Genomic DNA, 18352 nt, shown 5'->3' with positions numbered 1-18352 from the left:
CTCCTGTTGCATAAAACCTATAATACGACCTAGACAACTTGGAAGGCGGGAAACAAAAAACTGCTTTACCTCACTCCCTCTTCTCAGAAAACCACCCTTCTACTTCGTTCAGTGCCTTCTTTGCTGAGGAGGAGAGAACCAGTTTCGGTAACCTTGAAGAACCAGAGGGAACTTCCATAAAGATAGTCGAAGCAGGAGAGGAGGGAGTACCTGGTGAAAAGCAGCTTAGGAAGGTCGCTAGCAGGAACCTCAATAATGCAGAGTACACCGACGAAGGAACATCTTGATCTGGAACGACTTCTTCTTCAGAAACAGAGAAAGTGATAAGTCCAGTGTCGTCTGAGCTGTAGGAGGAGCTTTCTGAAGCAAACTTAGAATGTTATCTAGTTTGCTCTGAATTGGGTCAACCAAAGGAGAAACACTCCGAGATGACACCACGAGTTGGTAGAGGAGTGGGCGCCAACGGGCGCTCAGGGAGTACTGTAGAGATGGGAGGCAATGATGAAACTTGATGGGGAATGGGCCCCAGTGGGCACTCACCTGAAAACCGGAGCTTGGGCGCTTCGACACTAGTCGCTAGCTGCTCGGGCGCTGATTGCAGAGGTGAAGGTGCTGGGCACACAACTCCTGATGAAGGGGTTCCCTCATGCAATGAAGAACACCTATGCGCTACCAAGCCCTTCGGCGCCAATTTACAATCATTGTTTGATGTAGCAGAAGAGAATTGCTCCAGGCTATCCCAGTGGCTATAAGCGGGGCACGCTGAATCCTTGCCCTTCTTACAAGATACAGGAGAAGAGATCTCGAAGTCCAAAGCATGCCTTTTCAGCGGCCGTGACTTGTCTGCATAGTGCCGTGAGCGCCTGGGAATAAAATCCTCGAAGCTGGAGGACATACAGTGAGCACTCACTTGAAGGCCTTTCCAATGGCCTTTGTTGCAGTCTGGGATTCAACAACAGACTGAACCGAGGGGGCGACTGCTTGGGGGCAAACCCCACCGACCTCCCTTAGGCTACCAGTTTGACTTCTCCCAGGTGCTGAGGAATATGTCAGGGACATTGGCCTAGGAGAATCGGCGGGCTGAAGAGCCACCTCCTCCACTACCACTGCACTAGCACTGGGTGCCATAGGGTGCCCTGACTCACTTTTATCCATTAACACTTTCACAGATGATGCTAATTTAGCGATCGATTGCACAATTAATTCAAAGCGAGTGTCGATTTTCAACTCCAGACTGACCATGGTGTTGGGATCGGAAACATGACAGCCAAGAAAAGGAGAGGACTGCACAGGTGGAGGAGATGGAATGGGATCAGAAGAAATTACAGGTGCAATTGCATCCGACTTAGAGGATGAATCCTGACTAGCTAAGGCCTTACTAGATTTCCTAGCAATAGCTTTCCTCTTCCTATCTCTAGCTAGTTTCTTAAGATGTGAATCTAAAGTCTTCCACTTCTTTAAATCCCATTCATTACATTCCTCACATCATAAGTCAACTGAACAAGTTTGTCCCCTACACTGGACACAAATAGTGTGAGTAGTAGGATTCTTTAGTAGGTCTAGTATTGCAGCCTTTGCTACAATACCTAATACTAGAACTACTAGTGTCAGACATCATGGAAAATTACAAAGACAAGTCCAATAAATGGTCAAAAAGTCGTAAACCAATGATCAAAACTCACATAACACTATCTAAATTGTGCTGAAAGGCTACAAAAATAAATTTCAAAATTCAAGCTGCTGCCAACCAGTCCTTCAACCACAGCCGGAAGAAACAAATTGAATCTCCTTGCTATGTTGTACCTCTTCTTTCCCCCAAAAGTGGAAGGGGCACGTCGCCATAACCAAAACAAACTAGCGTGACCCGCATTTTCAAAATTTTAAGCTGCCGGTTAAAAGAAACTAATAGCTATGCAATTACTGGGTAAGTTATTTACATAAAACTAGGTTTTCCCATCTTACCTTCCACAGAAAAAGCACCAAAATAATAAAAATGAGAAGAATGTCAAGCAATAAGTGACAAAGCAGCGATGATGTGCTGACATTGTGGCAGCCAAAGAAAGTGAGGTTATGCAGACAGGTGAGTGGACAAGTACTCCCATCACTCACCCATCTCTTGCCACTTAACTTACTTGTAAACAAAGCCTGCCCCTCTACATAAAAGATGAAAAATGATATTTTAATGATAAAATAAAGTTTGTTCATACTTACCTGGCAGATATATATATAGCTGTATTCTCCGAAGTCCAACAGAATTTCAAAACTCGCGGCACACGCAGTGGCCGGGCAGGTGGTTAGTACCCATTCCCGCCGCTGGGAGGCAGGTATCAGGAACCATTCCCATTTTCTATTCAGATTTTCTAAAGCCACTGACTCCTGAGGGGAGGAGGGAGGGCAATATGAATATATATATCTGCCAGGTAAGTATGAACAAACTTTATTTTATCATTAAAATATCATTTTGTTCATGAGACTTACCTGCCAGATATATATATAGCTGAATACCACCTTTGGAGGGGGTAGAGACAGCCAAGAATTAGGAAAACCAATTATTGGTAAAATTATTTTGGTTCCTTATCTGATAGCGTAGCTGACTGAGTGGTTACTGTCACTCTAGTCTGCTTCTGCTTTACTAGAGACCCCAGCGAGGTAGTGACCTATATAGCTGGCGACTTCTAGATGATCTGTCAACGGGGCGTGACCACAATGTGACTAGATCATAGACCATACAAAGAGGACAAAAGAGCATTACTAACCACCTAACCAACACCTAAAGCGTTAGTTTGCAAAGGATTGGGAAGACTGCCTCCAGTAGTCGACCCAACAACCATAAAAACACAATTAAAAAGGGGATAGGATCGAGTTACCCCCTGTCCCCAAGGTTGCTGAAGCAGCAATGTATGGTCCCAGCGAAAAGCAATTTTCGTATGCTACCTAAACATCTTGCCAAAAGTGTGAGGCAAACACCGCATTGACTTCGCCAAAATGTGGCACTAAGAATGTCACTGAGTACCATATTTTTCTTGAACGCCATGGAGGTAGCAACTGCCCTCACCTCGTGAGCGTTAACTCTCAACTTGAAGTTGGAGTCGTCACAACTAGAGTGTACGTCCTTAATGACGTCCCTAATGAAGAATGCCAGTGCATTCTTCGACATAGGTTTAACTGGTTGCCTCACAGAACACCATAAAATATCCGAGGGACCACGAGTGTCCTGTGTTCTTTTAAGGTAGTACTTGAGAGCTCTAACTGGACACAGAACTCCCTCAGGTTCCTGTCCAATAAGGTCTGCTAAACCTTTAATTTCAAAGTGTCTAGGCCAAGGGTTAGAAGACCTATCATTCTTAGCCAAGAACTTAGGGCTTAAAGAATAGACAGCATTGTGTTCCTTGAAGCCCACATGACGGCCTCGAACTTCGCTCACTCTCTTTGCCGTCGCCAGAGCCGTGAGGAATGCGTTTTGAGTAACAGCCTTAAGAGATGCAGAGTGGAGAGGCTCAAAGGACTAAACATCAAAACTTGAGCACTACGTCCAAGTTCCAAGCAGGGGAATTAGCTGAGGAACCTTGGACGTCTTGAAAGGGCCTCGTAAGATCGTGGAGGTCCTTATTGTCAGACAAATCTAATCCTCTGTGTCTGAATACAATCGAAAGCATGCTCCGATAACACTTGATAGTCGGAACTGCTATATCGAGTTTTTCTCTTAAGTAAAGGAGAAAATCCCCAACCTGGCTCACAGTGATAGAGGAAGAGGAAAAGCCCTTCTTTCTACACCAACCTTTGAAGGTTGCTCACTTCGCTAGATATATCCTTTAGATGAAGAACTTCTGGCTCTAGCGATGGCCCGTGCCACCTGGCCAGAAAAACCCCTTCGCTCTGACCAAGTTTCGATAGTCTGAAAGCAGTCAGGTTCTCAAAGATATCTCGTGAAGTGGGTTTGTATGAGCAGGTCTGCTCTCATAGGAAGGGTCCTCGGAACGTCTACCAACCAGAAGAGAAACTCCGAGAACCAGTGGTTCAAGGCCAAAACGTGGGGATGAGAGTCATCCTCGTCCCTTGTGAGGCCGCGAACTTGCGTATGACTTCTCCCAGAATTTAGAACGGGAAAAGGCGTAAACATCTATTCCCGTCCAATCCCAGGGAAGAGCAACTATCGCAACTGCCCCAGGGTCGAGTACAGATGAGCTTTATAAAGGGAGCCTCGCTGTTCTTGAGGTCGTGAAAATATCCACAAGATGGCGACCCCAAAATTTCCAAAAATCTTGGCAAACCTCCTGATGAAGGGTCCATTCCTTCGGCAGGAGTTGATGGCGCCAACAGAGCAGGTCTGCTCGAACATTTTCGACCCCTGCAACAAAACTTGTGAGAATCGAAATGTTGCGAGCATAGGCTCAAAGAATAATCTCTCTTGCAAGGCTGAACAGAGAACAAGTAGTATTGTCCGAGTTTGCTAGAACTACACGATTGCAAACTTGGACCTCAAGAATTGGAGAGCTAAAAGATAGCCGCCAAATCTTTGAAGTCGATGTGCCAGGACACCTGTTCCTCTCTCCGGGTTCCTAACACTTCCTCTCCCTCTAGTGTTGCCCCCAACCTGTTGACGACCCGCCGGAAAAACAACACTAGGTTGGGGTTCAGAAGCTTGAGGGAGATCCCTTTCTGCAATTTCGTTGGATCGAGCCACCACTACAGATCTCTTTATATAAGGAAGAATTCTCAATTCCTCTTTCAAGTCTTCCTTACTTTGCCAGTTCTCCAACAAAAAGAACTGAAGAGGCCTGAGATGCAGACTCCCCAGAAAACAAACTTCTCCAGCCAGGAAATGGTCCCCAGCAGACTCATTCCTTCCTTCACCTAGCATGTTTCCTTTTCCAAGAAGGCCGAGACTTTTTCGTACATAGAAGTTGCCGTTCTTGCGACGGAGACGCTATAAAAGCCGCTGAATACATCTGAATTCCCAGACACAATGGACAGTGAGGGGATCAGCTGCGACTTCTCCACAGACTAGAAGTCCCAGGGACTTCACGAGTTGCAGAGTCAACTGAAGGTCCTCCAGATACCTTCGCTCGACGACGCTTTCGAATCAACCAGTCGTCCAAGTAGAGTGAGATCCTGACGTGCGACAGGTGCAACTGCATCGCAACGCGTTTTTCATGAGACGTGTAAACACCCTCGGAGCAAAATGTGACACCAACAGCATCTGGTGTTCCCAGGCGGTCACCCATCCAAGTACTGACCAGACCCAACGTTGCTTAACTTCGCTGATCGGACGAGAAGCAGTGTTTTCAACGTGGTATGGTCGTTGTGCAGAGTCCAAAGCAGAGAGCCCTGAACTGGTACGTCTAGTCCCCCAAGACAACCTGAGATACTTCATCGGACGTGGATGAATTGGGGCGTGAAGATAAGTATCTTGGAGATCCAAAGATACCATCCAATCCCCAGGATGAAGGGCTCCTAGTATTGACTGCGAGGTCTCCATCTTGAACTTTTCCTTCCGGACCAAGTTGTTCGACCTGTTGACGTCCAAGACGGGTCTCCAGCCTACTGAAAGTTTTGGGACTAGAAACAATCTGTAGTAAAATCCCGGGAACACCGAGTCCAAGACCTGTTCCACTGCTCTCCGCTCGAACAACTGTTCGAGCAGGTCAAACAATTTTCTGTTTGACAGGAAGGCAGTTGGGAAACAAAAAACAAAGGAGGAGGAGACAGGAAGGGAATCAAGTAACCTCTCTCTAACAGTAGGAGGGACCAAACGTCTGCCCCTCACTCTTTCCAGGCTTGTGCAAAATGAAGCCTGGTTGCAAAGGAGTCTGGAGATGAAAGGAGTCACTTGCTACCTCTCTTGGAAGTGACATTCCTTCGGGAAAAAACTCTCTCTCGTGGTGCTGGTCTCGTGTTGCTTCCCATGGAAGCCCCTTTGTTAGGTAAATATTTAGCTTTCGTTTACTTTTTGTATCATTGAGATCGGTGCAATCGTTATGAAGGAGATGCAGTTTGAATGTCGATAACTTTAGTTTTGCTTGCTGTTACACAGTTTGATGTTTTTATGACATAATGAAAAGCCAAAAAATAGACCTGCAAAGTAATATAACTTCGCTAAATGAAGCTAAATGAAGCGAGTGTCAAAACATGGCTCAGGTTGGGCAGCGCGACGTTTTACTTAGTCAAGCTCTGAGCTGCTACTGACTGACTGCCACTGACTGCCCTGCGGCATTCCTGTCTTTCGCTGATGCGTACTAGGTCCACAGGTTGCCATAGATCGCATTAGATATTATTATTTCATAGCTAAAAGGAAATTACCACCGATATACTGACAATATCATTACATTATACGAAAAATGTAATTTGACTATGATAGGGTTACTGTTTTGTTTATAACTCCTAACTGTGGCGAACTTTTAAATAAAACTTTCTGAGAAGATAGTCAGGATATGTATGATGCCATATATAAAATATCCCAGAAAATTTGATTTCGATTTTTTCGTCAAACGCTCCCCTTAAGACAAAGACAACTGCGAAGGTGAGAGAGAGAGCCGAAGGTTGAAAAGTCTCAGGAAACAGATCCTTAAGAAAAAGCCAGAGTCTGATAATCAGAGGAAGAAGAAGACGAAAGAAGTTTCTCTTCATCCAAAGGCTGTGACGAAAAGAGGATGTTCTTCCGCAGCTGGCGGGTCTTGAGTGAGTGGTGAAAGTAGTTCGATTCGCCGCACGTAAGCGGGAACTCCCGCGAACGAAGAAGTCGTCAACTAGAGTACGTATAGTAAACATAAAAATGTGGAACACTTCACGATTAGCGTGTCATCCTTGCGCAGGGGCCATGCTAATCTTCTCTGTATCGTTCCAATTTTAGTATATGTACTGCCGAAGCAAGTACTGGCTAAATTAAGAAGGACATCAGGCGTTGAAGCGGGTAGTTGTGCGACATGATGAACAACTGGAGCGGCGTCAACACAAGACTTGAAGCTATACGGCGGCGAGCGGAGCGTCATGGCGTGACGCACGACGAGGCTCCGTGGCAAGTACTAGAAGAGAGTCACAGCGTGGCGCGCGAAGGCGTCATGGCTAAAGCGCGCGCCGAGCGCCAAGGTGAGGCGCGCGTGAAGCGTGAGAAGCGCACGAAGAGCAAGACGCGCTCCTGGCGCGAGACAAGAGAAAAGGCCAACACCTCAACTCGGGAAGGCGAATAGGAAGCCACTAAACACTCTCTAGACGACAGACGAGAAGCCCCAAAACATCTAGCAGACGAGGAAGACGAAGCAGGAGACGAAGGTGAAAGTCTGTACCTCTTAACAGGCAGATTCGAATCTTGAAAGGTTCATGAGAGCATCCAGCTGTTGTTGCAAACCCAACAAAATCTTACGCGTTGGAGAAGCAACTCTCTCGGGGAGAAGGGCTGAACCTGAGAGAAGGAAAAGGGCGAGAGACGTATACTTCCTTCCACAGGGGAAGAAGCTCTAGCCCTCGCCTTAGCGACAGGGGTCGAGAAGCGTCATCATTCGAAAAACACTTTATTCTCTTCTGCAGAGGAATATCCACGCAACTTTCGGGGAAGAGTACAAACATCTAGAGGAAGAGGACGTGAAGCGTCCTCTCCTCTAAGCTTCTCTTAAGAGGGCGAGAGTCCAACCGAGAGCTCCAACCCCGAGGCGGGGAGGACGTGTCGGAGGACGAGAAGCAATCCTTCAGGATGCGTGCCTGAGCACGATCCCTGGCAGCCTGGGTAGCGTCATCAGGACCTGCCGAAGGGACGCCAGATCGGTGGGAAGCCCCCGTAACCCTCATGCGGCTTTCGACATGCCCCCTCCCTGGTCCTGGGAGTTCGACAGAGGTCCAGGCCTAGAGGCATTATAGGGCCGATCTGACGCCCCCTCCACAACACTAGGGGCACTAGCACTAACACTATGCGTTTGAATTGCATTCACTTAAGTTTCAAGAGCACGCATTGACTCCACACGAGAGCCAGGGAATTACCTTCTGCAGCAACAAACTACAGGGTTAGTACTAAAATTTACTACAGGGTTACTAGTAGGAGAAAACCCTGACTGTCCATCTAAGGATGCACTCTAGGAGGAAGATTTCCTCAGCCTATCACGCTCCAATTTAAGCATATAGGCTTCATATTTCTTCCACTCACCCTCAGACAATCCCCACACATTCATTACCGATTATCATAGAGCATTGAACACCCTTACATATCATGCATAAAGAGTGAGGAACTATCAAAGTCTTCGATAGCCTCACCTTACATTCACCCAAGCTACAGACTCAATAGCTAGAGGTAAGACATCTTAATTATTAGAAAAGTCAAAAGCAAAATCAAAAACGGTCCACAAAGAGCGTATGCCAAGTCACAGATCCAGTCGAATACCAAAAAACAACCAAAATACTTAAGTGACAACAAATTTCGAAATCCAAATGGCAGAGGAACTGACAACAGGTGTTGACAGTCCGGCGACAGAGAAAATCTGAATAGAAAATGGGAATGGTTCCTGATACCCGCCTCCCAGCGGCGGGAATGGGTACTAACCACCTGCCCGGCCACTCGTGCAGCCGCGAGTTTTGAAATTCTGTCGGACTTCGGAGAATACAGCTATATATATATCTGGCAGGTAAGTCTCATGAACAAAATTTGTATTCTCATAGAAATACAACAATGAAAGTCCAAATCATGAAAGAAATGTATGTAAGGCAGCAAGAAAGTACTATTCACTCCTGAGGCACACTGCTTACCAGTTAATCATACCTAATAAAGCATTTGTCAGATGTACCAAGAACACTAAGAGGAATTCCTTTGTAAATTAAGTTTATCCTCTTATATCAACAATGCAAAATTTAAAATTCCATAAAAATATTAAGATGAAATTTGAAAGAGGAAGGCATATATTTTGGAAATTACATCATCCCACCAGCCAGCACTAACTATATTAACCACAAAAGATACAAATCACCAGTTATTTTACCTTGGATAACCTACAAACTGCTGAAATTGCCAATATAAAGTTAAAGGAAAATAATAGTACTGTACAAGGACACTGTTCATATACGCTTCAAAGAAATATTGTACTGTACTGTACTTTCAACAAAAAAAAAATTAACGTACCTTTTAAAACTTCCAACTTGTTCTGTTAGCTGAGCAAAAACAAATTTCTGAGTTTCATCTAAAAATTTCAAACGAATTCTGATACTCCCCGGTGGTCTTTCATCTCCACCACCATCTGAGGGCAATGAACTTGATTCTGAATCTCTTATAGAAGCATCAGAGTCCTGGAAAACCTTCTCGCTACCCTTATCTGGAGAGACTGTCTCGCCCAGATCCCCTTGTGAGGCACAAGTTTCATGTTGAGTTTCAGGTACATGACTTCCTCCCATTGTCACAAAATGCTTAAGTCTACGATTTCTAATTTCCATTTCTTGGGAAGGATCATCATGTGGCTTCTCTGATGATGATGATGTTGTGCAGGACGGATTTGGAACCTCTCCTGAGCCTCGTGCATAGCTATTTTCATTTGCTGGGGACTCTTGACCACGTGATTCCTCTAAATCCCTATCTAAATGAGAGGCCTCAGCCCCTTCCTTACATTCTTCCCCTGGCACCATTTCACCGCTATGATTGGAGAGCTTGGACTCTACATTCACTATGTCATCACTTTTGCATTCTGTACATACTTTGCCTGTCTCTGATCTCACTTCCAAAACACCACTTTCATTCTCTTTAACTAATGGAACAGGCCTCTCAGAGTCTCCCTCCCCTTCCCCATTCCCACCACTTTGGTTGTTTAGTCGATTTGCACCTGCAACAGATGAGTTTTGGTCTACGTCGGTACTGACACCACTCTGAAACACCACAACAGCTGTTGCAATAAGTGGCTGTTCTCTCACATTTGTTGACAACCATGCCACGGCAATGATAAATGAAACAATTATAATCACTAATGCTACGCTCAAGGCATCTTGAAAACCAGCAAAATTGAGCATTGTATCAAAATCTGCCAAAATCACACGGATTCTTCACTTTCCCTGGTGTTTCTGAAAAGTATAAAAAATGGGCAAAATTAATCAAAGCAGTCTGCAGTAATGCAAAACATGCACATCATTTCTTGGCAAAAGAAAAAAATAATATTCTATTAGAAAAAGGTACAGTATTTTCATAACAAATACAGTACCCAGAAAATATGAACTACACACTATTTATAATTAAGACAATATATTAAGTAACAAAAGGTCTGGTCATATGGCCTACAGGATATACCAGTCAGTGAACCAACTGCATGAAAGGCTGACTCATTCTTTCCTCCCTCTCTTGAGTTTTGTGTTAAGTCCTATAAGATGTTAGATTCACAAATGAAAACAATACAGGTAGGAAAATCAAATATACAAAAAGTACAGTACGCATTATATGTCAGAATGTGTGGGCATTTGTCTGTTGTCTGTAGCTACCATTTTGGTATCCACATGAAAATTTACTACACATTTAATCCAAATCTTTATGTGGTTGCAGGATTTAATAGACATACTGTATAACAGCAATATTGTTAATAGGAGAAGAAAATCCACTACACTGTTACATGTGTGCCATTTGGGAATATTTTCTTTCTTATGGAATTTCTATTGAAATTGATGACATTGTTTGCGGATACTATCTTCTTACCATGACTTTGAATCAGTCTTTACTTCTTTTTCTCTTCAGGCGAGCTTCTCGGGAATCTTGCCATTTACTTTCTCTAGTTGACACAACAGACCATTTCCTACCTCTAGGTGGTGTCTTCAGGACTGGACTATAAATTGACATACAAGGTTTATATTACTGCATGCGAACTTTTAAATTTTAAATGTGATGTCACTGGGGTGATGAATTTCTATTGGTCAGCGTGTCTCATTTCCCCATTGGTGGTCTAGGTGGCAGCATGGGCATTCCTGGTACTCCATAGGATGCGTCCTATACTGTGGACAAGGGCCTGATTCCCATCTCTGGCTGATAGTTTTGATTTGTTTTGACGTTGGTAGTTGTGTCCTGGGGTGTCATATCACTTGTGTCTCCCTGCAGATTCTAACGGATGTCCTGTGGTTTCCTTGAAGAAGGGAGGATGACGTCCATGTTCCCCTCTATATTTAACACAAGCTGTTGTTGATTTGTACTCAGCTTCTGCTATTTGCAATCTGTGGCACCGGGCTTCTTTATGCACGATCTCTGTGTTTTCTAATCATTCTTCTAGTGTCAGTTTACAGTCGTGGTCATCTACGTAGTGTTGAAATAACAAAATTTTTTTACAGTCATGGTCATCTACATAGTGTTGAAATATCAAAATTTTTTTAAGTAAATTGTATTTTTCCTAACTATACAAACCTCAGGTCCTTCACATTAAGAATTACTTACAACGCAGCTGGAAACGGCCGTTGAACTTTCAAACAAGGTGGTTAGGCAGTTAACTACTGTCTGGTAGGCAGGAGTCCCGCCTGCACGGATGTAAACATTCCATTTGCCTTTCAGCCCAGGTGTCAGATTGAAGGGTGGCATGTGGCGGGCATAAAATGTAAAAGACCTCAGGTTTGTATATTGGGAAAAATCACAATTTTTAAAGGTAAATCATATTTTTCCTAACTATACAAACCGAGGTCCTTTACATTGGGAATTACTTTCAGCGTAGGCTGGAAATGGCTGCTGAACTTTTGAACAAGGTGGTTAGGCAGTTAACTACTGTCTGGGAGGCAGGAGTACCACCTGCCCGGATGTAAACATTCCAATTTGCCTTTCGGGCCTGGTATCAGATTGAGGGGTGGCATGAGGTGGGCATGAAATGTAATGTAAAAGACCTCAGGTTTGTATAGTTACTTTTAAAAATTGTGATTTGTTCCGACACGATATACAAACCCTTGGTCCTTTACATTAGGAAGACTCACTGGTTGGAGGGAGGAATCTAAGTGAGTCTCTGTGAACTGACTGGAGTTCACCACACCTTGTCTTCCCTTCCTGGTTGATAGAGCGGGGAAGAGAAAACTGCCTCTGACAAAATGATTGGGTTGTAAGAAACGCGGGATCAATTGTCAGACTTCTGGGTCCCTTTGCATGAAAGAGGAATCGTCAGTTCATGCAAAGTAGGCTAGGAAGAACGTGGAGTCAGATGACACTAAGGTAATCACAAGCATTGGATTTGTCTTATTGTCATGGTCTCCTTCCCACCCTTGCAAGGGGAAGGAGTGGGGTTGCTTCTAAAAACCTGAGCAGAAAATAGAACGGGAGCTCCCATTGGGTGCTTACCTGCATCAACCGCCAGATCCAGCATGTTACGGCACGTCCGCTCTCTGCCCGTGGGTTGGGCCAGGGGGTGATCTCTCTCAGTGCCTCGGAGAGAAGAGCTAGCAGGTTGGGATACCAACGGCCATTTGGGTGCCACCCAAATCATTCTGAGATTCGGGGTGATCATCGCTTGGCTGATCACTCAGCAAATCAGACAGAATGGAGCAAAGGCATAAACGTCGAGGTTGTCCCACGGGTGCTGGAACGCGTCCTCCGCAGCGGCCCATGGGTTCGGCATGACAGAGCAGAAGACCTGGAGTTTTCTGTTGTGCCAGGTGGTGAACAGGTTGATGACTCGATGCCCCCACAGGTCGAACAGCATTTCCGTCACTTCCAAGTGAAGGGACCATTCGGTCCCAATCACCTGATTCTGGCAGCTGAGCTTGTCTACCACGACATTCCTCTTGCCTGGAATGTACCTAGCTGACAGCTCTACTGAGTGGGCCATGGCCCACTCATGCACCTCCATTGTCAACTGGTGGAGCAGGAGGGATACTAGACCCCCCTGCTTGTTGATGTATGCTACTACTGTGGTATTGTCACTCATCAGTACCAAGGAGTGTCCCATCGCTCGATCCCGGAACTCTTGGACAGCCAAGAAGGCTGACTTCAGTTCCAAGATGTTGATGTGAAGGTCCTTGTCGTCTCGGTGCCACACTCCCCAAGTCAGCAACTCCTCCAGGTGTGCACCCCATCCCTCGGTCGATGCGTCTGAGAACAGCAGCATGTCCAGAGGGGGAGTATACAGGGATACTCCTATCAAGAGGTTCCTGTCGTCCATCCACCAATGAAGGTCCTCCCTCACCTCCTCGGAAAGAGGGATGAGAAAGGACTGGGGGTCTTGGGACTGTGACCAATACCCCATCAGTCTCCACTGTAGGGACCGCAGGTGCAGACGCCCAGGAGATACCAGCTTCTCCAGCAATGACAGGTGACCGATGACGACTTGCCAATGTCAGGCTGGCTGCTCCTGTCGTGACAGGAACAGCGGTGCTGCCTGCCTGAACCTGCTGATACAAGAGTCTGAGGGAAAGACTTTCACTGCTACCATGTCTATCAGCATGCCTAGGTACTTTATCCTCTGCTTGGGGAAGAGATCTGACTTCACTAGATTTACCACGATCTCAAGATCGCGGCAAAACTCGAGGAGTCGGTCCCTGTCCTGCAGCAACTGCGAGCGGGAGTTTGCCAGGACGAGCCAGTCATCGAGATACCTTAATAGACGTATCCCGTGCAACTGGGCCCAAGCTGACACGAGAGAGAAGACTCTCGTGAACTTTCTCTCATGAACACCTGGGAAGCAGTCAAGAGCCCAAAGCAGAGTGCCCTGAATTGGAAGATTGGAAGACCGTCTCCCCGAGCATAAAGCGGAGGTACAGTACTTGCGAGAGGACGGATGAATAGGTATTTGGAAATACGCATCCTTCAAGTCCACCGTAAGCATGAAGTCGTTCTCCCTGATAGAGGCAAGCACAGATCGCGCTGTTTCCATCGTGAACCAAGTCTGGCGAACGAATCAGTTCAGGGGAGAGAGGTCTATGACTGATCTCCATCCCCCAATGGCATTCTCTACGAGGAAGACACGGCTGTAAAAGCCTGGAGACTTGTCCGACACAACTTCCACAGCACCCTTGCTCAGCATGGCTTGCACTTCTTGCTGTAGTGCGGAGTCCTTCAGAGTTCCTTGGATGTACATTGAACCATCCGTACTCGCAAATAGCCAAAATCCACGAATACTTAAAACCCCTCTAAAAACACTTAGAACTGCCCATTTTGATAGTTTAAACACAAGAAAAACCCTCTAAAAATGCTTATACCTGAATATTTTAATAGTTTTATCACAAAAAGTGCATTTATTAACGAAAATTACAAGAAAATACAGTAATTAGTGAATATTTCTCAGTGAAAAATACTGCAAATGGGTGAATTTTCTGTGAATAATGGGTAGATACGTTCCACGGAGAAACCACGAATGCGTGAGTCCACGAATCGTGAGAACGCGAATACGGGGGGTTTACTGTATGTGTGGAGACAGACCGGAGAGTAGGTGAGGGGAGGCCAAGACTCGAAGGGTAGTAGATATCCCTCCCGAAGGACATCCACTATCCAGGTCTCGGCTCCATGTTGCTGCCATGTTGCCCATTTGGGCAGGAACGCCACCCCTAGCGTTTCTCCTTCTTCTTCTTCCCCTTGCCCCCTTTTCCGGACTGGGAAGCAGGCTGAATGGGGCAGGAAGACCCGCTCTTTCTAGAGGAAGAAGAAGGCTGGGTGTTTCCTTGGGATCCCTTCGAAGACTGGGACTTCTTAAGGGCCGAGGAAGAGCTGGCCTGACCTGAGGACCTGGCCGCAGTGGAACGTGAAGACCCGGAGGTCTTGGCCACTGCCTGGAAGACAAGCCAGGCGCTGTCATCAGCCCGGCACTTGTCCACCACAGTGTCCACCAACTCTCTAGGGAAGAGAGAGGCAGAACCCAGCAGCGGTCCGTTCCGCAGGGTCATCACCAACTCGGACCCCACGGACCTGGAGAAGCGAGAAAAAATGGCGTTCCTTCGCTTCAGGACCAGGTTACCCCACAGGTTTGCTGTCTGGTGGGCGAGGTAGGAGATGGCCCTACCTCCAGACTGGCAAAGTCTTCTGAAGGCTGAGTCCTCCCTGGGTACAAAAGCGCCCAAGGAAGCAGCCACCTTGGATACTGTGAAGGACCACAGATCCAGCCAGGAGACTGCCTGGAAGGCCACCATGGCGGTGGCTTCCAGGGTTGCAGCTTCTTGCTGAGAGACGGAGATACTCTCTACAGCAAGTTGTTGCAACGAGAGACCCGTATCTAGCCGAACCAGGTCTGGGTCAACCTGCTTAGGCAGCAATGACCTCTCCGACAGTGAGTAGAAACGCTTCTGGCGAGGCAGAGGAGGGGGAAGAAGCTTGCACGAGCGGTTCAATTGGAGACAACTGTCCTGACCAGACAAAGACTATTCACCTGATCGAGTACCCCCTCAGCAAGCCTGGACCACAGCAGCCCTACTGAAGCCTTGGGTTCCTTCCTGGGTCCCCAATAGGATTCGAGGTGCAAAAGACAATCCACAGACGAGGCTGTGGTCCCTTCCCCGAGGTGGTTGTGCTGACAAATCAGCACAATTACCTAAGCAAATGTCCTCTGTATCTCAGGGGTGTCCACATCCTGGGGAAGAGGACCCTCGAGTCCTTCCAGAGTGCGGTCCTCCTGATCTACTCTCCCTGCAGGAGGGAGAACCTCAGCAGACCCCCGTGACCATTCTTGCACCACGCTGGCGTAAGACCTGGTCGAACTGAGGACCGAGCCAGGCACGTACGCCCCCGAGGTGGAACTCTGCGGAGACAACTCACCAAAGTTCCTCCTGTCCGACTTGCGCCCCTGGAAGGAGCCCAGGAGGAAGAGGAGACAGGTGAGGAGGACCGGGTGCTCCCACTGGCCTTGCTGGCAGAACCAACAGGGGCAGTGGGCCTGGAGTGGTCACCAACCCGCGGTGGTGACAGCAGCCCAGGTAAAGGAGAGCGCTTTTGCCTGGGCAAAGCGGTCTCCCAAGGACAGCAGAGTGGCTCGCGCGAGTCAAGCCGCACGCCTGCCTCCCCCAAGCCAGGCTGGCCATGCGGATGTGGCTGGGGACTGGGAGGAATCAAGCACGTGGCTGGCTGGGAAGACTGAGTAGGGGACCTCTTCTCTGCTTCTCCAGGTGTCTGGACTCGAGGGACCAGTGCATCTTCCCGGGAACCTGGCTTGGTACTAAAAGAAGTACCAGCAGGAAGAGTCGAGGCACCTGCATGCCTGGACTCTCTCTCTCGCCCCGCACCCAAGTCTGTATGGAGAGAGGTTTCTCCCATACCAGACTGGGGTACTTGGGTTTCCTTAGAAACCCGGGTACTCGGAGCAACCCACGAGCGAGTGTCTGACGCGGACCCGCTGGCCTTAGAAGCAGGCTTCTTCGGCACAGCAAGGGGAGTGCGAACCGTGGTCTGCACACCCTTGGCTCCCGATACGACTGACCTGGGGGCCAGCGCAGTGGTTCCCTCATCCGAGGATCAGGAAGAGTCAGCAAGAGATCCCACTGCCTTCCCTGTGGAAGGAGGCAGTCCCTTAGAGGTCTCGGTGCGAGACTTCTTGGGGGGGGGGGAGGCAGGCTTCTTCTTCCTTGGCTGGGGAGCCTCGGAAGGAGAAGAGGAAGAGGCAGCAGACGACGATGACAAAGATGAAGATGAAGACGACGACACCTTCCTCGATCTCTTCTTCGACTTCTTCTTTGCCATCTTCCTCAGGATCATAGTCAAGTCCCCAAACCACAAAGGAGCAGCAGAAGGCACAGGAGCACCCAGGGGGGACATGGAAGCACGCGTAACCGGGGGGGCAGAATCAGGAGCAACCAGGGGCAGGGGGCTACGGAAGCAGGCACAACCGGGGGGTGGGGGCACAGAAGCAGGAGCAACCCGGGTAGCAGAGATGGTGCTTGGGCCAGCAGCTACCAGGGGAGATACAGCAGCGCGGGAGCCAGGAAGGTCCAGGGACGAAGCCAGGGTCGGAGGCACGGGTGGCGCACGGGAAGCCAGGCTGGGCCAAGTGTCAGGAAAGCGAGGAGCCGAAACTGTGGTCAACAACGAGCGTGGGTCAGCAACAGCAGCAGGCATAGTCAAATAAGACACCAAAGACATCACCATGTGCGAGGGGCCAGGAACCCAGGAGGCAGCGGCACAGAGTGGAATGTGGCAGGCGCGGCTGAAACCTGGGTGTTGAGGTGCGAAGCCACCGTCACAGGCAGTTTGCCAAAAGAAGACATGGTGATAGCCGTGGTGGTGGAAGCGGTGGCTGTGTGGGTCGTCACCGGAGCGCCAGACAAGTGTGAGACCAGGCCCTCCAGTGACGGCACTCCAGGCAGACCCAGGTTCAACCAGGCAGATGTCAGATCAGGTGCCTGGCCAACAGAGGACGCTTCCACCCACAAAACTCGAGGATAAAGCCGAGTCAAAAAGGAAACCCTCTACTAGCTCCAGGGGAAAAAATTCGCCCTCGGAGCAAGGAGAAGCCCCAGAGAGGATGTCCTGGACAACTGCTCCACCACGGCCTTCCACACCGGATGAAACGAATGAGGAAGGAGAGGGGGAGCCCTCACCCAAGGGAGAGGTAGCAAGAGGGGGAAGCTTGCTAGGAAGGAGAAACGAGCCCGAAGGATCAGCCAACACAGGAGTCGTCGGGGGGATGTTACCCTCGGACGATTCCTTGGAGGGTTTCCTACGGTAGCGTCTCCTCCCCTCAAATTTCCTTCACTGCTCAGGAGACCAGGAACAACACCTGCTACAAGGCGAAGCGCGCAAACACACGTCCCCTGCAAGTGGGGCAGAGGGAGTGTGGGTCCGTGTTAACGCTAGATCTAAAGGAATGACATTTCTTGCCTCCTACCCCAGGACACACACTGGGGGTAGGGCTTAAAGGGCTTATCAACATTCATACTACGAAAACAAAAGGAAAGTTCACACCGGGAAAAAGCTCAACAGTCAGGCAGAGAGTGAGAGAAACGTCTGCAGTCTACGACAGCCGAAAGCAAATTGGAATGTTTACATCCGGGCAGGCAGTACTCCCGCCTCCCGGATGGTAGCTAACTGCCTAACCAGCTTGTTCAAAAGTTCAATGGCCATTTCCAGCCTACGCTGAAAGTAATTCCTAATGTAAAGGACTGATGGTTTGTATATCGTGTCGGAACAAATGGTATTTTCATGATAAAATTGAGTTTCATATATACTTACCAAGTAATTACATGGCTATACTTTCTACTCGATCAGCAGTTAAAAATTTAAAGTTTGCAGTATCAATTCATTTGTTTTAAGTGTAGGTAACTACCCCACCCTCTGTTGGGGAACAACAGGTACAACAAAACAGAAAAAATCACTTCTTTTGTGCTTAATGTACATCAGAAGGGAGGAGGGAGGGCTCTGATCTGTAATTGCTTGGTAAGTATATATGAAACTTAATTTTATTATGAAAATACCATTTTCATATATGTAACTTACCAAGTAATTACTGTACATAGCTGA

The 18352-nt window shown here is 47.7% G+C and overlaps 1 protein-coding gene and 2 non-coding genes across 10 annotated transcripts in view; all 3 read right to left on the bottom strand.

Moving 5' to 3' along the window:
- LOC136852622 (transmembrane and ubiquitin-like domain-containing protein 1) overlaps positions 1 to 18352 on the bottom strand; it is a 120410-nt gene that overhangs the window by 38821 nt on the left and 63237 nt on the right. For all 8 annotated transcript variants that reach the window (XM_067127540.1, XM_067127547.1, XM_067127542.1 and 5 more), the window contains one exon: positions 9101 to 10026. In XM_067127540.1, the coding sequence (XP_066983641.1) occupies positions 9101 to 9975 (875 nt within the window). In that variant the 5' untranslated portion in view covers positions 9976 to 10026. The remainder of the gene's footprint in view (positions 1 to 9100; positions 10027 to 18352) is intronic.
- On the bottom strand, positions 5189 to 5307 carry LOC136852656 (5S ribosomal RNA). The gene has a single exon (XR_010857213.1). It is a non-coding gene; the product is annotated as a 5S ribosomal RNA (ribosomal RNA).
- LOC136852650 (U6 spliceosomal RNA) lies at positions 6769 to 6874 on the bottom strand. The gene has a single exon (XR_010857207.1). It is a non-coding gene; the product is annotated as a U6 spliceosomal RNA (small nuclear RNA).

Source organism: Macrobrachium rosenbergii, chromosome 25 (assembly GCF_040412425.1).
Source record: "Macrobrachium rosenbergii isolate ZJJX-2024 chromosome 25, ASM4041242v1, whole genome shotgun sequence".
In the NCBI taxonomy this organism is placed as follows: Eukaryota; Metazoa; Arthropoda; class Malacostraca; order Decapoda; family Palaemonidae; genus Macrobrachium; species Macrobrachium rosenbergii.
This window is presented reverse-complemented; position numbering and strand designations above follow the sequence as displayed.